The sequence below is a fragment of the Schistocerca cancellata genome, chromosome 2, assembly GCF_023864275.1.
Source record: "Schistocerca cancellata isolate TAMUIC-IGC-003103 chromosome 2, iqSchCanc2.1, whole genome shotgun sequence".
NCBI lineage: Eukaryota > Metazoa > Arthropoda > Insecta > Orthoptera > Acrididae > Schistocerca > Schistocerca cancellata.
In genome coordinates, this window is record NC_064627.1 from 338,717,048 (window position 1) to 338,741,204 (window position 24,157).

General features: G+C 41.9%; 1 protein-coding gene across 1 annotated transcript in view; it reads left to right on the top strand.

Annotated features, from left to right (window-relative positions):
• The window catches only part of LOC126153857 (uncharacterized), a 1,728,205-nt gene that overhangs the window by 649,292 nt on the left and 1,054,756 nt on the right, over nt 1-24,157 (top strand). Inside the window, exons 21-22 of the mRNA XM_049916098.1 lie at nt 3,920-4,028; nt 13,563-13,710. Coding sequence (XP_049772055.1) covers nt 3,920-4,028; nt 13,563-13,710 — 257 coding nt within the window. The remainder of the gene's footprint in view (nt 1-3,919; nt 4,029-13,562; nt 13,711-24,157) is intronic.

A 24,157-nucleotide genomic window follows, 5' to 3' on the forward strand; every position in this document is an offset into this window, starting at 1 on the left:
TATATCTAAGTGCAGCAATAGCTCCTGGTGGGTGTATCATAGTTTGTGCCAAATGTTTTTTAATCAAAGTGGAATGCTATAGCCATCCATTATTATGTTTTACAAGATATTTTTGTACCTGACTTTTTGTAGACAGCTCATAATATATAAAATCCGAAACGTGTCGTATCCTCAATAAAGTCATCCTGTGCGTGATTTAATTTTTTACCACTGCGACACAGTACTGCCTCCAGAGAGAATTTATGCCATATTAGAAATAATTCTGCTGTTCGCGTGCGTCTACGTCTAGACGACGCTATTCCACTCCTACAAAAAGGAGAGAAACCTTAACAGTGACTGCCACGTAACTTTTTCGTGCAGAAACCGCCAGATCGTTATGTGTGCCCCTGCACGACCTCCTCCAGGTATCTCGGAAGGTTTCTCAGCAAGAAAGCCACCACGTAGACGTTCTTTTAACTGAGATAGCGGCTCGTAAAACAGCTCATTTTGCGGTAGCGCCACGCACTGCATTGTTCCCACAGCCGCGCAGGACGGAGTTTGCAACTCTGAAGACAAGAGAACGCACGTGACCTCTTGGCGCTGCCGTGACTGCAGACTCCAGCTGGAGGCTGGCACTCGGGTCGCTGCCCTCTGCCCCGAGTGGCTTCCTTCCAGAAGTTGGTCCGTCCCTCGGCACGCGTCCGTCGTCCGCAAATGGCTTCCCACACCCCGGACACAGGTCTACCCCACTTCCTCTGCGGAGAGGTGCAAATCAATAAATCAAGAACACGGAACTGAACAGTTATGTGAAAAAAAAGGGGTGGGTGTTAGCGGCTCGACCTTCCCAGATATTATCATCACCCATAATAGCATCATATAGGTATCTATTAATGGTGCAATAGCAAAGAAATATGAAACGTATTAGCCCAACATTTGGCTGATGTGTTTCAATATAGTGAGTGAACCATAGAGGAATGAATTGAGGAATATCAAAAGAAAAAAAAAATCAGCGTGACGCTTAACATTAAAATTAAGAACTGTTTGGTAGACAGACTGGACTCATTCCGATATGTTGGAAGCAAAATGCCCTAAGATAGATGAAGGGAAAAAAAAAAGTTTGAGGGCTGTTCGGAAAGAAAGGAATGATAGGTCGCGAAAAGGAAACCACAGTGAAAATCGAAACTGTTTTATTTGCAACAGTTACCTACAACTTCCAGGTACTTATCTCCATAGTCGCCGGTCCGACTTGGACGTTTGTCGAAGCGTTGTACCAACTTTCCCATACCCTCGTTATAGAAGGAAGCCGCCAGTGCTTTCCACCAATTCTCTGCGCTGGCCTACAGCTCGTTGTCTGTGCCTAAATGTTGTCTTCATAGCCAGCGGTTCATGTGGGCAGAGATGAAACTCAGTGAGAGACAATTACGGGCTGTATTTTGGGTAATCAAACATTTACGATTGAAAACGATGTAGGAGCATCTTCATTGCCCGTGAAGAATGCGGCTGAGAATTGTCTTGAAGAATCAAACTCACGACAGCTATGTAATGTTGGCTGCATAGCTTCAGGTGAAATTTCTCCCAAGCCCTCGTACTTGGTGGGAGACATTATTTTTCTAGATATCTTCATGTGCTCCCTGTGTGCTCTGAATTAGAAAGAACGGCGTAAAGCGATCGACAGGCATACTAGAGACACTGCCCAACACACCTGTGCAAAACTTCATCGGGTTTTCAGTGTGGTTTCCATTTCGCGACCGGTCGTTCATTACTTTCCGAATAACCCTCGTATGAAGCAGATAAGCACAGGCAAAGGGGTAATTCGTCGTGAAAATACCTATCAGTGTCAAACACAGGCGTTAATCTGCTAAAAACTTTCAGAAAATGTAGATATTAAAATTACATGGACCGGTAATAACTTAATGGCTGTTGGTCCATTACAGCCAGGGGACATCGGCTGGTATGTAGTTTTCAATTCAATAAACTTTACCAACGACCGTACACTTTAAGATATTTTATTGTTTTCTGGAAGCAATCAGTTTCGGCAATTCATTTTGCCATCTTCAGGCTCCATACGCTTATTTGCTATTACGCTTTCGTATGAAGCAGCTGCACAGGGATTGGCGCTTTATGGCGCTATACGATAGGTTCGTTGATTTGAGAAAAGCGTCCATTCCATGTAAACACAACCCACACCATTATCAAGCCACCACCATCATGCACAGTGCCTTGTTGACGACTTGGGTCCATAGCTTCGTGGGGCCTCCACCACACTCGAACTCTACCACCAGCACTTACCAACTCAAATCGGGACTATGTGACCGGTCCATGGTTTTCCAGTCGCCAAGGTTCCAACCGAAACGGTCACGAGCCCAGGAGAGGAGCTGCAAGCAATGTCGCGCTGTTATCGGTGGTATTCGCGTCGGTTGTCTGTTCCCACGGCGCACTAATGCCAGATTTCACCGCACTGTCCTAACGGGTACGTTCGTTGTACGTTCACATTCATTTCTGCGGGTATTTCGCGCAGTGTTACTTGTCTGTTAGCACTGACAACTCTACGCAAACGCCGCTGCTCTCGGTCGTTAAGTGAAGAACGTCAGCCACTGCTTTGTCCGTGGTGAGAGGTAATACTTGAAATTTGGTATTCTCAACACGCTCTTGACAATGCGGATCTCCGAATACTGAATTCCCTAACCATTTCCCAAATGGAAAGTTCCATGTGTCTCGCTGTGGCTACCATTCCACGTTCAATGTCTGTTAATACCCGTCGTGGGGTTATAGTCACTCTGGAAACCTTTTCGCATGAATCACCTGAGTACAAATGACATTTCTGCCAATGCACTGCTCTTTTATACCTTGTGTTCGTGATTCTACCGTCATGTGTAGAAGTGCATATCACTGTCACTTCAGTGCATAACAATACTTGGAAACTACTCATAGAGATCCTGTTTAACAACTCACAGTGGAAAGATGACTGCCTTAGACCCACTCCCCACCATTCCCGTCAAGCTATAAACATATGGCGCGCTGTATGTGGCCATCCATAGAATGAAGGGGATAGCGTAGAACATATAGAAATAAAACCTGGATAAAGACGAAGTGGGACAAAAAAGGTGTAGACTAGTTCATAATGCCTATATCGCCTTACTCAGTGCTAAATTTTGGCTCCTTCTGCCTCAGCCCTTCTACCCCAACTGTCTCTCTCTTTCTCATTGTCTCTCCTTCTCTCTTTCCCCTTCTTACCCCTCTCTCACACACCTCTCTCTCTCTCTCTCTCTCTCTCTCTCTCTCTCTCTCTATCTCTATCTCTATCTCTCCTTCTCTGTTTCCCCTCTCTCTCACTCATCTCCTTCTCTCCTTCTCTCTCTCTCTCTCTCTCTCTCTCTCTCTCTCTCTTTCCCCTCATTTCCTCTCTCTCTCTCTCTCTCTCTCTCTCTCCTTCTCTCTTTCCCCTCTCTTTCACTCATCTCACTCTCTCTCTCTCTCTCTCTCTCTCTCTCTCTCTCTCTCTCTCTCTCTCCTTCTCTCTTTCCCCTTCTTTCCTCTGTCTCTCACTCACCTCTCTCTCTCTCTCTCTCTCCCTCTCCCCTTCATTCTTTCCTCTTCTTTCCTCTTTCCTCTCTCTCTCTCTCTCTCTCTCTCTCTCTCTCTCTCTCTCTCTCTCTCTCTCCCCCCTCTCTTTCACTCATCTCTCTCTCTCTCTCTCTCTCTCTCTCTCTCTCTCTCTCTCTCCTTCCCTCTTTCGCCTTCTTTCCTCTCTCTCTCACTCACCTCTCTCTCTCTCTCTCTCTCTCTCTCTCTCTCTCTCCCTCTCACTCTCACTCACTCTTTCACCTCCATCTCCACAACTCCACCTCATAGTCTTAATAGTGAGCCCTCTATTTTAATAAGTGTACGGTGGCTTTGTTGCTCCGTCTGTGACCAGATGTCGTTGCTTGCCGTGTTGCAGACGTGCTGTCGAGCGTGCACGCGCTGTCGGTGCTGAACATCCTGCACAACGCGCTGACGCTGTACAAGCGCGTGGTGGGCAGCAAGCAGCAGTGCTCTCCCAGCCAGAGGTGAGCAGGTGAGGCTCGCGCCCGCGCAGCGCCACCACGCCACCACCAGCCACCACGCCTCCTCGGCGCGGCTCCCAGCGCCGGAACAGAGATAAGCCAGGCTTCCTGCACGGTTGTTGGTCACGTTGTCATTTCAGAGACACGACGTTTCGAAGCGTTCTATACCACCATCATCAGGTTTGACGATGCTCTCAACACTAAATTCACAAGATAGCTTGGACATTCATAGCCAGTTATATTAGGGATAGCTGCTGTTTTATCGTCACCATAAAACAAATAATCGCCATTTTACGTCACGGACAAGTTGTCAGACATTGTAAAGGTGGCTTGACAATTGAGCAATGAGTAGTTTATTGCACTGGACACTCTCTCTTGGAAGTCGCACAGCCACTGGACTTTTCATACGACACTATGTCAAGTGTATAATGTGGGTATGTAGATCCACCGCTCTGTCACGCCATCTGGAAACACTTCTTCGGTTTGTGATCATAACTACCAACGCTCATATTTATATTTGCTCGATGTGTGGCACAGGGCAAAGATATCTGCATGTGTGCAGGTACTGCGACACTGGATGTTTGTTGCAGATAACCTGCTAATCAGACCTTCATACCTCCTTCACATCTGTGAACATCTATGGACGTAGGTTCAAGGGAAGCAAAGAATGAAAGAATAAGCCTTATGGAGCCAAACACCAACATCACTGTGAAATGATCAGAATTTTTAGTGGGGAAGATATCATTTCACATCTAAGATATCAAAATTATGGTACTGATTCCACAAGGTAATGAAAAAGTTGCTTCTGAAGGCTGCTTCAGTTTTGAACGATAGCTCTCCTGATGATGTCTAGCATGAAAGACGGTTCCAGTAACAGTACACTGCAGGTTTCAGGTGGTCCCATGTGTGCTCAGTTGAGTTTATGTCAACGGGTACCGCAGGCAGGGCAAATAAAAGTGACCTGGAGGGCAGAGTTCCAGCGTACAAGGAAACACGGCAGAGGAAAGGAAATACAGTACTAACCTGACTGTAGCAGATGTTGAAAGTGACCGTCATTCATCTCTTGGGACTTTTGAACCCTGATCAGCAAATTGCTGAAGGAAGATAGAAGCTGGATTGGTGGAATTGCTGCAATCATCAGAAGCGTTCTGTTGCATTTTTTGAACACTATGAGTGTTGTTGCGATACACCTTAGACTTGAGGGTTCCTCGCACAGAGTAATCTGACACTCACAGATCACGTTACCTGGGTGGCCAGCTAGGGCTGAGATCGGATTGACCTCTTCTAACGCCGGCCTGAGTGGCGGTCTGGAACCGCGCGACCTCAGCAGTTAAGTTCCATAGTGCTCAGAGCCATTTGAACCTCTGCTAACAACTCTTTTAAGGGTGAAAAATTGTATAATGTGCTCCATGGTTCGGCCGGCTCCATGGGTAGCTGCTCCATCCTGTTGGAAGTAACTTTAGGTCTTTCCCTCCTCTATGGTCATCAGTCCCCTAGAACTTAGAACTAATTAAACCTAACTAACCTAAGGACATCACACAACACCCAGTCATCACGAGGCAGCAACGGACGTCAGACAAATCTTTCACTTGTCGGTAGAGAGAACCCGATGCGAGTGATCTTTGTAATGTTGCAACAAAAATGTCCAAAGTGTGGGAAATATTCTGAAGAAATAAGGTCTACAAATATCATCCCGCACAAACAACACAGTACCAAAAAAATCTAAACCTTAACGACACCTCCACAGACAAATTTACTACAGCTGGAATCTACCACTTATCTTGTAGGTCATGCCAATCTATTTATATAGGCCAAGCATGCAAAAGTTTTAAAGCTAGTTATTCTGAGCACCTCCGAGGCTAAAAAAGTGACAACAGACAGCCCAGATTTGCGTATCAACTCATAGAGGAAAACCACCATCCAAATGTTATTGAAATTGATCCCAATATCCTCAGAGAAAGCAATAGTTTCTAGTAAAAACTTACAATAGAGGACAACTACGACACACAAAAGCAGTAACGCAAGGAAAGAAAATTTCGAAGAAATACACAACAGTGTGCAACAAACCACTGTCTGCGCATTCCCTCAAATAAAACACAGTATACCAACATCTTCAATTGCCCTAAAACACCTAACTCTCCATCCCATCCCCGCCTCTCCCCATCCTGTTTCTAACTCTCTCTTTCCCTCCCTCCCCCCCCCCCCCTCTCTCTCTCTCTCTCTCTCTCTCTCTCTCTCTCTCTCTCTCTCTCTCTCTCACACACACACACACACACACACACACACACACACACACACAAACACACAAACACAAAAACACAAGTGCACCCGCGGCAGAAGCACCTACACACCAAAATTATTAGCGTCACTGTAAACAGAACAAAAACGATGAGCAAGTGAGCGATGACAACAACACAACTTCTCTCGATGAAAATCTCAAAAAAAAAAAAAATGGTTCAAATGGCTCTGAGCACTATGGGACTCAACTGCTGTGGTCATAAGTCCCCTAGAACTTAGAACTACTTAAACCTAACTAACCTAAGGACAGCACACAACACCCATGAAAATCTCGTTTTTGTCTAAAAAGAGATATGGAACAATGTGAAACCAGGTGAGTGTGAAGCACAAACCCAGGTGGAAAACAGTTTATCGTAATTACGAGGGCTATCCACAAAGGACATTACGTTTTGGAATTAAAAATAAATAAAGTATTGGAAATTTTTTTTATTGTATACAGATGAAAGCCACACTTAAATACTACTTTTCTACATAGTTGCCATTTAAATTAAGGCACTTATCGTAGCGATGGACGAGCTTGGAAATTCCTTCGTCGTAAAATTCGGCCGCCTGCGCCTTCATCTATATATAATAAAAAAAATTTCCAATACTTTATTTATTTTTAATTTCAAAACGTAATGTACTTTGTGGATATCCCTCGTACAACAGGAAAAGAAAACACACCAAACATGTACAACTGTATGATCAACGTAAGTACAGAAAATAAACAGCCACTACCCTCTGCATCTACATCTACATCTACATCTACATGGATACTCTGCAAATCACATTTAAGTGCCTGGCAGAGGGTTCATCGAACCACGTTCACAATTCTCTATTATTCCAATTTCGTGTAGAGCGCGGAAAGAACGAACAACTATAACTTTCCGTGCTATCTCTGATTTCCCTTGTTTTATCATGGTGATCTTTTCTCCCTATGTTGGTCGGTGCCAACAAAATAGTTTCGCATTCAGAGGAGAAAGTTGGTGACTGAAATTGGTGAGGAAATTCCTCCGCAACAAAAAACGCCTTTGTTTTAGTGATGTCCATCCCAAATGCTGTATCATTTCAGTGAAAATCTCTCCCCTATTTCGCGATAATACAAAACGTGCTGCCCTTCTTTGAACTTTTTTGATGCACTCCGTCAGTCCTATCTGGTAAGGATCCCACACCGTGCATCAGTATTCTAAAAGAGGACGGACAGGTGTAGTACAGGCAGTCTCCTTAGTACACCTGTTACATTTTCTAAGTGTCCTGCCAATAAGACGCAGTCTGTGGTTAGCCTTCCCCATAACATTTTCTACTTGTTCCTTCCAATTTGCCGGCCGGTGTGGACGAGCGGTTCTAGGCGCTTCAGTCTGGAACCGCACGACCGCAACGGTCGCATGCTCGAATCCTGCCTCGGGCATGGATGTGTGTGATGTCCTTAGGTTAGTCAGGTTTAAGTAGTTCTAAGTTCTAGGCTACTGATGACCACAGATGTAAGTCCCATAGTGCTCAGAGCCATTTGAACCACTTTGAACCTTCCATATGTTGTTCGTAATTGTAATTCCTAAGTATTTAGTTGAAATTACGGCCTTTGGATTTGACTGATTTATAGTGTAACCGAAATTTAACTGATTCCTTTTAGCATTCATGTGGATGACTTCACACTTTTCGTTATTTAGGGTCAATTGCCAATTTACATACCATACAGATATTTTTATAAGTCGTTTTGCAATACGTTTTGATGTTCTGATGACTTTACTAGTCCATAAACGACAGCGTCATCTGCAAACAACCGAAGATGGCTGCTCAGATTGTCTCCCAAATCGTTTGTATAGATAAGGAACAGCAAAGGGCCTATAAAACTACCTTGGAGAACGCCAGAAATCACTTCTCTTTTACTCGATGACTTTCCGTCAATTACTACGAACTGTGACCCCTCTGACAGGAAATCACGAGTCCAGTCACACAGCTGAGACGATATTCCATAAGCAGGCAATTTCATTACAAGCCGCTTGTGTGGTAAAGTGTCAAAAGCCTTCCGGAAATCCAGAAATAAGGAATCAATTTGAAATCCCTTGTCAATAGCACTGAACACATCGTGCGAGTAAAGAGCTAGTTGGGTTTCACAATAACGATCTTTTCTAAATCCGTGGTGACTGTGTGTCAATAGACCGTTTTCTTCGAGATAAATCATAATGTTCGAACACAATATATGTTCCAAAACCCCCCTGCATATCGACGTTAATGATATGGGCCTGTAATTTAGTAGATTACTCCTACTACGTTTCTTGAATATTGGTGTGACCTGTGCAGCTTTCCAGTCGTTGGGTATGGATCTTTCGTCGAGCGAACGGTTGTATATGATTGTTAAGTATGGAGCTATTGCATCAGCATACTCTGAAAGGAACTTAATTGTTTTACAGTCTGGGCCAGAAGACCTGCTTTTATTAACTGATTTACGTTGCTTCACTATTCCGAGGATATCTACTTCTACGTTACTGACGTTGGCAGCTGTTTAGAAAAAGCAAATTCTTCCGACTACTTCTCAGATTACATGGTGTCAAACGATGAAATGGCATAAAAATAAACCAACTTTTACAAATCCAATTTCAGGCGTATTGCAATTTCAGGAGAGCAATGGACCATAATAAATGAAATGCTCATCTTATAGTTTTTAGGCCTAAAACTGAAAAACAACCATGAACTTTGTATAATATTATATACATATAAATAGAGAACCTTGGAAGGTTACCCAAAGTTGTGTTGGGGTAAACAGATAAATAAATACAGTTCGTTTTGCGGAAGGCGTAGTTTAAAAACCCAAATTTAATTCACAAGCACTTATTAAACTTCATTAGGGGCTCCTATCCGCAGGAAGACGAACATTGCAGAGGTTTCCTTGCCCATGTCCTCCATGAACCATGCTGCTAAGGAGTTTGTGCTGTTGTTCGCTACAGATGCCTGTAAGCCAAATTGATCGTGCGGTGTTGGTTGCGTACTGTCGGGATCGACACAGTCTTTCCAGCTGCCACACAAAATGGGCAGCCTGCAGTTACATTACAGTCTGCTCTGGATACCTGCGAGCCAATATTTGTAGCCATTGGTCACTAGTGTTGTTGGCTGTGGGCGGCGATTGGTAGGCAGTTCTTCAATGTTTCGTGTCTCACAGTAACGGTTAAATGTTAGACTGGCCTCACCGTGGTGGACACCAGTTCGGCTGACAAATTCTCGTACAGTAAAGTGACAATTTGCTCACGGTCTGAATTTAAATGGCACTTCGAGGCATGCTGACAGGTGATAGGCTGAACAGACTATACAAGACACATTCTCTCATTCACGATTGGGGACAAAGTGCTCTCCACTAACTACACTGTGAGAAAGCAGATTTACGTTTCTCTCCAGTGCATTCGTGACTGTATGCAGTAATTCCCTGCGGTCAAAAGAGTATTGAAAAACGTTTTCGATAAATAACATTAAAAATTCAAGTCAAATGGACAGTAAAAAGCTTTTTTTGTACAGTTTGTACTCATAAATTCCCATTTTGGGAGCACCTTTTATCCAGTTTATGTGAATGACATTATTAAAAAGCGCCATAAGAAAACAAACGGTAACAAAGGAATAAAACTAGATAAGGATCTTTATATAAAAAACATTAACATATGGTAACTGCCAAACTATAACAGTCACTATAGAAGAAGAACTGCAAAGAAATGTTTTTAAATTAAACCAAATTGGTAAAAATCATAATTTCAAAAAATTTACAGAGAATACACAAATAGTGGCATTCCAAGGAAAACAGTAGTTGTGAAATACTGGTAGAAAACCAGTTAATCGAACAACTAAGTCATTTCAACTACCTGTCTACGATATTTGTATTGATGATGATAAGCATGTAAAGACTGAAGCAAAAAACATTTCAATGTGTCTGTGGAACAATAAAAATAACATTGAACAACAGGCAACAACAAAAAGGAACTGAAATTCTGCAAAACATTAGCTACTCCACTGCAGTTTTCGCATCTGAGGCTCCCATTGCAAACAAGGAAGACACAGATCGAATGGTGACGTCAGAAATCCAGTTCCTCAGATAAGTTAAAGCGTGTAAACTGTCTACAGTTCAAAAAGTTAGGAATAACAGAAAAAAATCGACACATGTAGGCAGCAATGGAAGGAACGTGTAAAGAGAATGCAACAAGGCGGATATCCTATAGAAGTATTGCAATATATACCCAAACGGGTGAGAGACGTAGGTCGGCGCAGGAAGCGATGTAGCTAAGACGCTAAAGTCGGAGCAGGTTCCACGCACTTAATCCATGAATATAGATGTTGTTGATGATGATGATGATGATGATGATGATGATGATGATGATGACGACGATGATGATTATGATGTTGAATTTACCCTCCAGTTGGCAGTAAATTCTGTTACATTTTTAAAAGTATATTGCTAAGAACACAACAGTGTAACATAGATAATTATGGGATCTCTTCAGTTAGTCGTTATTTTCAAACACTGCGTTGTTGCTGTGCGATTCATCAGCACGGTGTGAAATATACCTCCCTTCATTCTATTCAATGTTGCATTTCGTAAAATTCAGCCAATATTGATGTAACAAGAAGTGGCAAAATTGAATTTGAGTACATGGAATTGAACTTGGGAACTTACCAGAAGACAACAAGCTAAAGCCCAACACGAAGTTTTATCGCAGTCAAATAGCAGAGGTAACTCAGAAACAACATGCCAGTGCTTTTACAAACCGTATTTCACATTGTTATCCATTCGTCAAATGTTTTTCTCAGTACTTCAAAGTATTTTTTTTCATCTTTTGTCAAAAGTAGAGGCCATGTACACAGCAACAGATTTGCAGTGTTTGTTTGCGTTTGAGTGTAAAATTTCCTCATCGTCATCACTAATTTATCATCCACTGCTGGGTGAAGAACGTCCCTAGACTTTACCAGGCAGTCTTAGTCTACAGACACGCCTATCCACATTGCTGTTGCATGTTTTCTAATGTAATTTATGCAAGTAACGTCTCTCATATTTTGGAATCCAATAGGTAATCTCCTTCATCCAAGTAACATCCTTTCGAAACTTCCTGGCAGTTTAAAATTATGTACCCGAACGGAACTCGAAACTGGGACCTCTGCCTTTCACCGGCAAATAGTTTACTGACTAAGATATCCAGGCAAAAATCTTAACCCGCCTTCACAGCTCTACTTCCGCCAGTACCTCATCTCTTATCTTCCAAATTTCATTCTCGAAACTATTCTTTCGTTTGGCTACGTTTACTGCTTATCTCCATTTCATTTTCATTATACTCATAATTTTTTCCTCGAATCCAGTCTGTTGCCTGATGCATTGGTGAATGTTTTGTGCGGCCTAGTATACGCCGACATTTACCTCTCGAATAGTACGCGGCAGGGCCTACAGCCACCACAATATCCTCAATGACATCCTCCTACCATACTGTCTGCTATTGGATATGAGAAAATGATCAAATATGTGTGAAATCTTATGGGACTTAACTGCTAAGGACAGACACACACCCATGCCCGAGGGAGGACTCGAACCTCCGCCGGGACCAGCCGCACAGTCCATAACTGCAGCGGGATATGATAAAATATCCCTTTGTTTTCGTTTTTTTTTTTTTCTTCGCAGTAACGGCTGAGAAACAACTTTCACTTTTTTTTTATAGTGTAACTCTCCCAAATGGACTTACTTGGGTTACAGTGCAATCACTCATCAAACCACACAATAGTGGCTGTAAACGATAGAGAAGTTTTACTCTTTGGACAGCAAACTATCTGACGATAGACGAAGGGGAGAGGACGTAAGATGCAGACTGTTAACAGCAAGAAAATCATTTCTGTAAAGTACAAACGTGTTAGCAGCTGATGTAACTTTAAGCTAACGGAAATCTTTTCCGAAAGTATTTGTCTGGTGTGTAGCCTTGTTCGAAAATGAAACATGTACGTTAAGCAGTTCAGAAAAGAAGAGCAGCTTTTGAAATATTGTGCTGCGAGGAATGTTGAAGATTAGACGGGTATTTTTTTAGATCTGATAACTACGAACTGACCTCTTTGTTATGTCCCACAAATATTCAACGGGATTCATGTCAGGCGATCTGTATGGCCAAGTCATTCTCTCGAGCTGTCCAGAATGTTCTGACATGGTACATAGTCATCCATAAGAAATCCATATTTGTTTTGGAACATGAAGTCTCACACATGTTCATTGGGATTCATGTCGGGTGATCTAGATGCCGAAATCAGTCGCTCGAATTATCCAGAACCCAGTCGTGAACAATTGTGTCCCAGTGACATGTTTTGGAACATGAAGTCTATGAATGGGTGAAAATGGTCTCCAAGTAGTTGAACTTAACCATGTACAGTCAATGCTAGGTTCTTTTGAACCAGAAGACCTAGCCCATTCCATTTAAACACAGGCCGCACCAGTATGGAGGCACCACAAGCTTGCACAGTGCCTTGTTCACAACTTCGGTCCATGGCTTCGTGGGATTGCACCACACATGAACCATACTATCAGCTCTTACAAACTGAAATCAGGCCTCACCTGACGAGGCCACTGTTTTCCAGTCGCCTTTTTATCATCTGCATTTCTTCTTGGTGTAGCAATTTTAGCCGGCCGAAGTGGCCGTGCGGTTAAAGGCGCTGCAGTCTGGAACCGCAAGACCGCTACGGTCGCAGGTTCGAATCATGCCTCGGGCATGGATGTTTGTGATGTCCTTAGGTTAGTTAGGTTTAACTTGTTCTAAGTTCTAGGGGACTAATGACCTCATCAGTTGAGTCCCATAGTGCTCAGAGCCATTTGAACCATTTGTAGCAATTTTAATGGCCGGTAGTGTAATATGGCCATAGCTCTCAAAGGAATACCAATTCCTAATAAATGACTTTTTTCTGTTATGTTATGTTATTATGTGAAACTATTACACCCTACATAAATATCTATAAAAAATAAAAAATAAATGTGCTTAATAAGCTGGAGACCCAGGTTCAAGTCCCGGCCTTGTCAGAAATTTTAATTCATTATTTCAGTTTCTGTCTTTATCGTAGGTATTATTCGCTTTCGTCAGCACTGTACTCGACTGTGTAGCTTGCTGTCCCTTGGCGCGCTGCTGGTGTAGTGTAGAACAGACGCGAGGGTCGTGAATGTATGTGTGTCAGAGTGTAGTGGTATAGGCTGTACGCTGCCACTGCGCAGTGTCGCAGAGGTGTCGGAAGGCTGAGGCCCTGGGTGTTGCCGCTGTGCAGGTGGCGGCACTGCAGCTACCACTGCCTGCAGATCCTGGCGGCGCGCGCGCTGCTCTTCATGGTGGAGGGGCCCTCGGTGCAGGCGCAGCTGGCGCAGGAGCCGCAGCTGCGTATCCTCGCCGCAGCGCTCGACTCCACGCACGATCCGGTGAGTGCTGCCGCCCGTTCACCTGCCTCTTCCACTCACTCGCGCCTCACATTCTCCTCTTGTAACCATAATACAGAGTGACACACGGGAGACGTACGGTTTTTAATGAAATAATACTCAGCCAACTTTAAAATTAATGCATGTTTGTTTACACAAAATCAAAGCTCATTGTTTGATATTTTAGTTAACAAAGTTATTTGTGAAAAATAATGTCGTCAAGGTAATGTCCATCATTTCGAATGCAGGACTCAAGTCTGTTCTCAAAATCTTCCATCACACGGACTAAAATCTCTGCAGGCATGGCAGCAATTTCATGAATGATTACGTTCTCCAAATTTCGTGGTTTGTGGTTATAGACACAGTTCTTAAGGTACACCCACAGAAAAAGTCACATACTGACAAGTCGGGAGACTTGCCAAAACGTGAGATAATCCGGCCAGAAAACATGCGTCTAGGAACTGTTTTTGAAGTATTTGCGGTGTGCGATGTTGCCCCATCCTGCTGGAACCAAATGCGTTTTAAAGGGATTCGTATTCTTATTAGTTCTGGTTTCAAGAATGCTTCAAGCTTACGAATGTAACGAACCGAATTAACAGTAACTGTGGCCCCGTTCTCTTCAAAAAAATAAGGTCCAATAATGCCAACAGAGCCAAGAGCACACCAGACGGTTACTTTTTCTGAGTGTAGAGGACGCTGGTGGATAAGGTGTGGATGCTCTGGAGCCCAGTAACGTAGGTTTCGCTTATTCACGGTCCCGTTTAAATGAAAATGAGCTTCATAGCTCATCAATAAAATTTCATTTTCATTCGATCCCAAAATCGCTTGCATTCTGTAAGCGAAGTCTTCTCGTCCAGCAAAATCAGTTTCCATAAGTTGTTGGACAATGAGCATTTTGTAGGGATTGAATTTGAATTCTTTATGCAAAATTCGTCTAACCGATTCACGATTGATATGTAACTCACTAGCATGACGTCTAGCTGACAGTCGTTGGCTTCTGACTGCCGCTTGCCTTACCCTTTCAACATTTCCTCATGTCGTTACTCTGCGTCTTGGGTCAGGATGCTTCTTATCCAGTATGTTTCCAGTTGATCTGAAGTTTTCCACCCATCTGAGGATTGTGTTACGGCTCGGAACAGCTCCATGTCGACCGACATTAAACCGCGCTCGAAACAATCGCTGCGTAGCAATGATAGACTCACCACTTTTCACCAAACTGTCATAGACAAACACTCGACGTTGCAACTCCCACTGCTCCATAGTGACTGAGTAAATGAAATGGCGTCTCGTGTGGATCAGAACTATCCCCACCACGACCACCTCCCACCACCGCGCCCTCAGTACTACGCAGTTCAAAACCGTCCGTCTCCCGTGTGTCACCCTGTATAATGTAAAACATCACAGGATGGTTAGCAGATAGCAGTCAAGGAAATTATCATATTATCATTTTTCTTCACTCTCTGTATCTGTTCAAGGGTAACTGATCATTTCAGTTCATGTAATTTGCTGTAAAATGTTCAGTTTGGATCTGAATGGATTAAATAAAGAGTTGCGAAAGCTAGCCATCTTCTTTGGTTTAATTAAGGCCTTTGATTGTGTTGATCTCCGAATGTTACTGCAGAAGTTGGACCATTGTGGAATAAGGGGAGTAGCTTACAACTGGTTCACCTCTTACTTTAATTCTTAACAGTAGAGGGGCATTCTCTGCAGTACTGAGAATGGCTACGACGTGCAGCCCCAGTGGGGCTCAGCTTAGTGAGAGGTGCCCCAGGGGTCTGTGCTGGGGTCGCTACAGTTTCTTCTTTATATAAATGACATGATTTCCACTACTACAGGTGATTATAAAATATTCCTGTTTGCTAATGATACCAGCCTGGTAGTGAAGGATGTTGTCTGCTGTGTTGTCACTGTATAAAATACTGCAGTTCAAGACATAAGCTCATAGCAAAAAAAAAAACTGTCGCTAAATCACAGTAAGACTCAATTTTTGACTGTTTCTAACACACAATTGAACAAAAACTGACATTCTGTTTATACAGAATGGGCATATGATTAATTGGACTGAACAGTTCAGATTCCTAGGCGTTCAGATACATGGTAAGCTGTCGTCGAAAGCACATGTTCCGGAACTTGTCCAAAAACTAAATGCTGTTTTATTTACCATTAGAACAATATCTGAAATAAGTAACAGGTCATTACGAAAAGTAGTCTAATTTTCTTATTTTCATTCGCTTACGAAGTATGGTACTATTTTTGGTATAGCTCATCTGATGCAAAATGGGTATTTTTGTCACAGAAAGGGCCGGTTCGAGCAGTATGTGGTGTAGCTTCGCAAACCTCTTGTCAAGCCCAGTTCAGTAGACTGGGAATTTTGCAATGACCTCTCAATACATATTTTCTTTAATGTCGTTTGTTCTTGAAAATATCAGCTTATTCCCAAGAGTTAGCAGCTTTCACTCAGTTAATACTAGGCAGAAATCCAGCCTGCGTTTGAAACGCACCTCTGTGATTTCAGTGCAGAAAGACTTGCAGTATTCTGCTTCGTCCATTTTCAATAAACTGCCACAAGAATTCAAAAATCTTTGTAGTAACCCATGCTCTTTCAAGTCAAAACAGAATAGTTTCCTCATGGCTAATTTCTTCTAATCTGTCGAGGATTACTGGAAAAATTAAAAAAATGTGCTAATTCCTGTGTTACGTTGTTGATTGTGTTTATTTAAACTTATAGCTTGTCGTCTGCGTAGGGCACGTTTCATTTGATCTATTATTACTCTTCTATTACAGTTTCATGTACTCACTCCTTCTATGACCATGAAGACTTGCTCCTCAATTTGGTCCTACGGAAAATGATATATAAAATAAAAATGAAAAATAAATAAAAGGGAAAGTGGCATGTGTATGGGGGAACCATTTAATAGATGGAACATGGGTGTTGGAAGGAGAGCAGGTTTCTAGTTACCCAGGACGACGGGTGCTTGGAACCTTCATATGATTAAGGATGCGTGGAGTATGCTATGGCTGTTCAAATTTATTAATTAAAATTACCCTGGAAAGGATGTGGTGTGTTTCGAGATGGTGGAAAAGTGGGATGTGTTGGTATAGGAGCCACAATAGTCTGGTTCTTCAAGGAAAGGAAAAGCATGGTGTGTTTGGATTGTCTCTTGCCAACTGTAAGACAAGAGAGTGGAGAGTGGTCCAGGTGTTTCAGAAGGTGTGGGAATATTATAACGTGATACAGAATGTGGATGGAATAAGTCGGTGGAATAGGGAAAGCAAGACTGCATGCACGCCGTTCGAGATTAATCGAGTGTTAGGACAATTAAGCAGCTGAGCAAGTTACATTGTAACCTACTATCTTACGCAGAAAAATAGAGATTGCAATCTGAGTAATTATAAAGACCCTGGTGTAGACGGTATATTTGGAGAGATGATCAATGAAATGGGGCAGTTAGATGATGTGCTGCATCCATTGTATAAAAAATACGGCGAACACTGTTCGATGTCTCTTTTCATCTCACTAAACAGGGAAGAGTCACTAAGAAACTGCTCGAACTTCAGAACATTTGGTCTCATGTCTCAAGCAGGCAAAATTTTGCTCTACATCCTGAACCACCCGTTTGAAGTAAGTTTTGTTCAAGGAAGAGGAACTCGTGAACAGATCCTCAACATTCTACAGATAACGCGAGAGTTCTGTGTTCATGTTTCCATCTGCTTTCTTGAGTATAGGATAGCCATTGACAATGTACTCTGGGAAACGGTGTGACAGGTACTTGCAGAGTTTGGTGTCCCACCACACTTGATAGCACTGATCGGAAGTCTATATAATAATCACCTTGCAACTGTGAAGACAAGTACTGACACGTCTTACTTCAATGTATCAAAGGTGTCAGACAGGGTTGTGTCCCATTCCCCAAATTCATAACATCTGTACCGATCACGTCATTAGAAAAGCTAGTGATGGCTGGACTAAAGATACCTCAATTGGTGCAATAACTATTAACAACCTCCTATTTGCTGACGAAAACGTGGTTTTAACCAACAGTGGAAATGAACTTGCTGAGTTACTAACAAAACTAAAGAATGTTACCCTTTCACATGGGTTAGACGTCAGTCTCAGCAAGTGCAGACTCATGATAACATATAGAGGAGCACAGGTCCAATTCATATGTCGGTTAAAGGAACTGGAAGTAGTCCGTTCTTTCATCTATCTTGGGTCATCCACCTGAGTCACAGGAAATTGTCAAGATCAGATAACAAGATGTATCGTGCTAGGACGAGTGGCTATGAAGTAGCTGACCAAGATCCAGTAGAACAGAGAGATAACGAATAGCAGCAGGCTTGTTAAACACTTTTGTTTTCCGTATTTTTTATGATTGTGAAAAGTGGACCCTTAAGGTCAAAGATAAACAGCGTGTTTTATGTCCATCTTTTGTGCTCGTGCAGGATACTGCACACAAAATTGAAAAAAGTTATGTGTCCATTATTAAGCAACTCATTATCTCAAGGCACATTTCTTATCATGTCAACCAAAACATTTTCCAGTACTTTAACAGTGTTGTAAGAAGAGATGGAAAAATCTGGAGAAAAGAACTACGGAAGGAAGCATCGAGGGCACGAGGGCGAGAGGAGAAGCATTGAGCAGGTTGAATAAATCAAATCAAGATCTGCAATTTACCTCTTCAGTAGGATCTCCGAGAAGCTGGCAAGCGTCCAGAATGGAGACGTTTGCTGCATGCTGTTACGACACTCAGCAATAAGCATAACGAATTGTGATTATGATGACTTGGGAGAGGCGGTGACCCAAGTAACATTTGCATACATGGAATGGAATGACTGCGGCTCATATATAATTCTGCGGTCATTCGCGGTCGTTGTCTTTGTTGATAAGAGTTTCTGCGAGATTACGCTGCGTCTTACCCGTTCTTCAATTTTCGGTATTTCACCCTTCTGATGTGATCTTGCTCGGGAGTGCTCTGGTGGGTCCCACGTGACTATAGGTGCAGATCCTGTTGGTTTCTGAGTGAGCAGCTGTGCGAGGTGTTTCAGTGGTTTGCTTTTGTGGAACTGACTATTGTCGGTTGTCAGATAGCGATTGCATACAGTTGTGAAGGCAATCGTACAATCAGCTCAACAGCTAATGCTTGCAAGTTGATGACAAAAATAATATACCGAAGAGTCGAAAGGAAAAATTAGAATCTGTTAGACGATTATCAATTTGAATTTCAGTGTCTTGTTGCGACGTTGCGATTGGCGATGGAAGCAACACATAAGAAAAATCAAGAAAAGTTTATAGGATTTGTCGTCATGGAAAGAGACCTCGACACTGCGAAACAGTGCAAGATTTTCGAAACGGTGAGAAAAGCAGTTGTAGGCCATAGGGAAAGACGGCTAATTGTACAAACCCGAGATGGAACGATAAGAATGAAAGACCAAGAAAAATGTTCTCGTAATGAAAAAAGGTGTGAGAGAGGGCCACAGTGTTTCGCTCCTGCTGTTCAATCTATACATCGAAGAAATGCTGATGGACGTAAAAGGAAGGTTTGGGACTGGGATTAAAATCCAGTCTGAAAGGATATCAATGGTGAGGTTCGCTGATGACATTGCTGTCCTCAGTGCCAAGAAGTACATGGTCTGTTGAATACAATAAACAAAATATTACTTGAGGTTAAGGCGAATAATGACGAAGTTAATGAGTGGCAGAAATGAGATTACCAATAATCTCGATTAGCAATAATCTCGACGTCGATAATAGGGACCACGAAGAAGACGAAGGCCATAGGCCATAGGGCCATAGGGAAAGACGGCTAATTGTACAAACCCGAGATGGAACGATAAGAATGAAAGACCAAGAAAAATGTTCTCGTAATGAAAAAAGGTGTGAGACAGGGCCACAGTGTTTCGCTCCTGCTGTTCAATCTATACATCGAAGAAGTGCTGATGGACGTAAAAGGAAGGTTTGGGACTGGGATTAAAATCCAGTCTGAAAGGATATCAATGGTGAGGTTCGCTGATGACATTGCTGTCTGTTGAATACAATAAACAAAATATGACTTGAGGTTAAGGCGAATAATGACGAAGTTAATGAGTGGCAGAAATGAGATTACCAATAATCTCGATTAGCAATAATCTCGACGTAGATAATAGGGACCACGAAGAAGACGAAGTTAAGGAATTCTGCTGCCAAGAAGATAGAATAACACAGGACGAACGAAGCAAGGAGACATCAAAGCAGACTATTACTGGCAAAAAGATGTCTAGAGCCAAAAGATATCTAATAGTATCAAACATCGGCCTTAATTTTGAGAAGAAATTTGTAGGAATGTACATCTGGAGAGCAACATCGCATGGCACTGAATAATGAACCGGAATCAGTCCAGGAGAAGAAGAGAATCAAGGTGATTGTGGTGTGGTGCTACGGAAAGATGTTGAATATTAGATGGTCTGATAAGGAACGGAATGAGGAGGTTCTCTGCAGAATAGGCGGGAAAAGGAACACATGCAGAACACTGAAAATAAGAAGGCACCAAATGATAGGACATGTGCTATTGTAACCTCCCCCTTACTAATCTGCCTATCCTGCTTGCGATATAAAATATGATTGCGTGTATACCTAATGGAATTTTTCTAATTGGATAAGGCTATCTTTCCCGAAAAAGTAATACCAATAAGTAGACGGAAAGTGTACAACCGATCTTTCTGATAGAAAAGTCTACTAAAAATAAGAAAGTAATCAAACCCAAAAATTTAGAAAAATGGAAGTTATTTTGTTAATTAACTCACGAACAACACTTGACAGAAAAGGGGTACCACTGATCATGAATCCAAAAGTTACACTAATGAACAAAAAGGAAATACTTACGGTCGCCAGCCCACTAGGGCGGTTTACATCCAAAATCCTGTACAAGATGATGGGAAAGAAAAACATTTATTATTAAATACCGACGTGGCAACTGAAGGTTGTCACGTTTTTTAACACTAATTTTAAGTGAGTATGTAATGATAAAGAAAAATGAGAAATCACTTTTACGTTAAGTTTGTCACTAAATTTTGAAAAAGGCAATCGAGTAATTATTTGAAAATATCCACTTAAACTGTATGTAAGTATTGAACTTCGTTACGTGAACAATGACTTTCAGGGACCATAACATAACGTCATCAAAGAAATTTAGAGAAAAGCAAGCACTTTTTACTTTGCAGTTACTTAATTTTCAAATTGGATTTCATATTATTGTCTGAACAACCGAGCCTTTTTTTTTTCACTGACTTGAACAGAATTAAATTTACTAGAATACGTACGAAACCAAACAGCCATGTGCTCCAAGCTATATGTAAAATAAATAAAACTTCCGCACTCTTAATTTTTTCCAGTGATAGATTCTCAAACTTCGTTTAGCATGTAAGGAAAAAAGGGAACAACGATCCTGCTTGGTAACAATGTCTGGGGGCAATGAGGACACAATCGCCGTGAATTTAACAGATTATTATTTAAATAAAGTTCATTAATCAAATTACATTAAGTTGTGCTGCTGGGTTAGCCGTTAATACTTTCTACCAATAAACAGTCTTACATCAGTGCCGACGAAACTCGGAGCCGACGACGAATCTGTGTTGCTGGAACTGCTGCTGTTGTTGAAGATGGTAGCATCTTGTGGGGCCACGGATAATTACAGGAACGGGCAATCGTAATTAATACAGTCTCTTCCGCCCGTCCACTGTCCTTCCTCCTGTTACTAAAGTGCGCGTCATTTATGTTGGCGGCCGAGTTTAGGTTCGTTCTGCGCATCTGACGTCACAAAACGCAGTCAGCCAATGAACAGAGAACGACGTTGCCACATCTCGACTGCAGTGCAGAGCATGGACGAGTGTCTTCAGTTTTAGAAACGTTCAGTCATAAATAAAGTAATAGAACAAAAGCAATGTCTTGATAGCAGACATTCTTTTATAGAAAGTTTGGAAAAATCATTCTTTATACCAATTGCTTCATATTCTATTAATTAATTAAACCAAACAAGCAATAAGACTCCTAATTCAGGCGATAGCAAGGAAAGGTGTTTGTATCACTCTTACGAACCGCTTTTTCGCAATAAAAAACAGCGGAATTGTTTATTTCCTATTGTACTTCGACGAAGCGTGAGTAATCCATAGTCATACCAACAGTGTTTGTCAGTATTTTGCGTAACGTGTTATAGTGCATACATGGCGGTATGTAATCAGATGAGGTGCGTTAGCGTAACGGTTAAGGTGTTGGGCTGCTACGCGAAAGGTTATGAATTCAAACCTTGTGCGGTGCTTAATACTTTCATTATTTAAAAACAATATCGAAGTGCCTTACTTCACGAATTATATTCGTTTGAATGCAATTTTTTGAAATTTCTAGTGCTTTGTCTCTTCATTAACCCTTTCGCTGCTGCAGACACATGCTCGCCGCATTCCGCGCTGTGCGCGATTTTGTCATCACTGCACTGCTCGCCTGTGCAGACACATGGTGTTCCCACTGCTTTGACACACTTATCATTCGATTTCACAAAAACTATTTGGCCCAAAAATTTGATTTTTACACGTCTTCTTGACTGATACCTTCCCCCCATAAATGACTTAATTTTGTTTCGATGTTCAACACAGTTATTATGCAGCGTTAAATGTAGTAAACCATTGCACGAAATTTTGAAGCGTTTGCAGAGGTAGAAGTCCACAGCGTATACTTTCCGTACGGTCGATTTTAGTTGCCACAATGTTGAGAATGAAAAGTGGACAAGATACCTAAATTTCATATAAAATTTACTGTATAACAATATCTCATTTAATTTAAGTACGACATAGGTGTCGTATGTAATATTGAGAAATATTCCGTCTTTCGCGACCTTAATAAAAGTATTATTTACACCGGACGCGTTTGGCTTTATTTTAAAGCACTTCAATCAAGGAAAGGTATGGCACATACACAATGGTACTCATGTTCTCTTTCTTGTTTTTGTTCCACAGTCGCAGTTTTACCAATGGTACTGAAATATATTCCTCTTCTGCAACTGTAATAAGGGACTTATTTAGACCAGACACGTTTCTCTTTTTTGAAGCATCTTCAGTGGACAGTATTTTGTCTCCTCCATTGCCAAGTCACCTTTCGTAGTTTTGTGCTGCGGTAACACAATATTCAACGTTTGTGTTGGCAGATCAGTGTTTTAGCAAATAAATGATGTTTGTGTGTGCCACACACAAAAATTATATTTGGCGTAGCTCAGAGCACTTCACTGATAGACGGTATATTCAAGTCCTAATGTTTTTGTAAGTCCACAGTTTTGTTTAATGTATTTTGTCTACTTCCTTTTGATTGATTGAAGTGCTTTAAAATAAAGCCAAACGTGCACAGTGTAAACAAAACTTTTGTTACAGTTGCGAAAAACGGAATATTTCTGAATGTTACATACCACACCAATGTGGTACTTAAATGAGCTATTGTTATAAAGTAAATTTTATATGAAATTTAGGTATCTTGTCCACATTTCATTCTCAACATTGTGGCAACTAAAATCGACCATACGGAAGGTATACTCTATGGACTTTTACCTCTGCAAACTCTTCAAAATTTCGTGCAATGGCTTACTATATTTAATGCTGCATAACAACTGCGTTGAACATCGAAACAAAATTAAGTCCTTTATGGGGTGAAGGTATCAGTCAAGAAGATGTGTAAAAATCTAATTTTTGGGCCAAATAGTTTTTGTGGAATCGATTGATAAGAGTGTCAAAGCAGTCGGAACACGATGTGTCTGCACAGGCGAGCAGTGCAGTGACAAAATCGCGCACAGCGCGGAATGCTGGGAGCATGTCTTTGTAGCAGCGAAAGGGTTAATGCGGCCGTGGTGGCTTTACTTCATGAACTGCGCGCTCCCCCCTAAACGTAAGCTTGTGAACTATGCTATACTATGGCGCTGCTTCTATTGGCGCGTGCGTCGTGTGCAACTGGCAACGCAGCAGTCTCCTGCGTCTGGGCGGGCATGCGCGAGCCGCCAAGATAAAAGAATTGAACTATAGTCATCTGGCCAGCGCACATACATGATGCGGCCGAAATGGTACTCTCTACTGCGAGACCAGACTTCCGCACACTACAAGCGCTGGAACTCGTCCCCCACTATCTCCGCGCGTTCTGCGCAACAACCCCCTACCCAAAGATTTTACAACGCACAAGCACTGGTATTATCGGTGCTAGTCGATGCAAATAACAATTTCTTTGGCTTTTTCCCAGAGCTAATAAGTTTGACAGTAAAACACAGATAAATACAATGAAACATCAACAGACTTCTACCTAAATGTATACATACAGTGAAAAATGTCCTTACTTATTAAAAGAAAGCTTTTAAATTACAAATATTTACCTACAATTTAAAAAAAATTATATATAGGTAGCAGGTGCCATGCATCCTGCATTTTCAGTGTTACTCTATGACTTCAG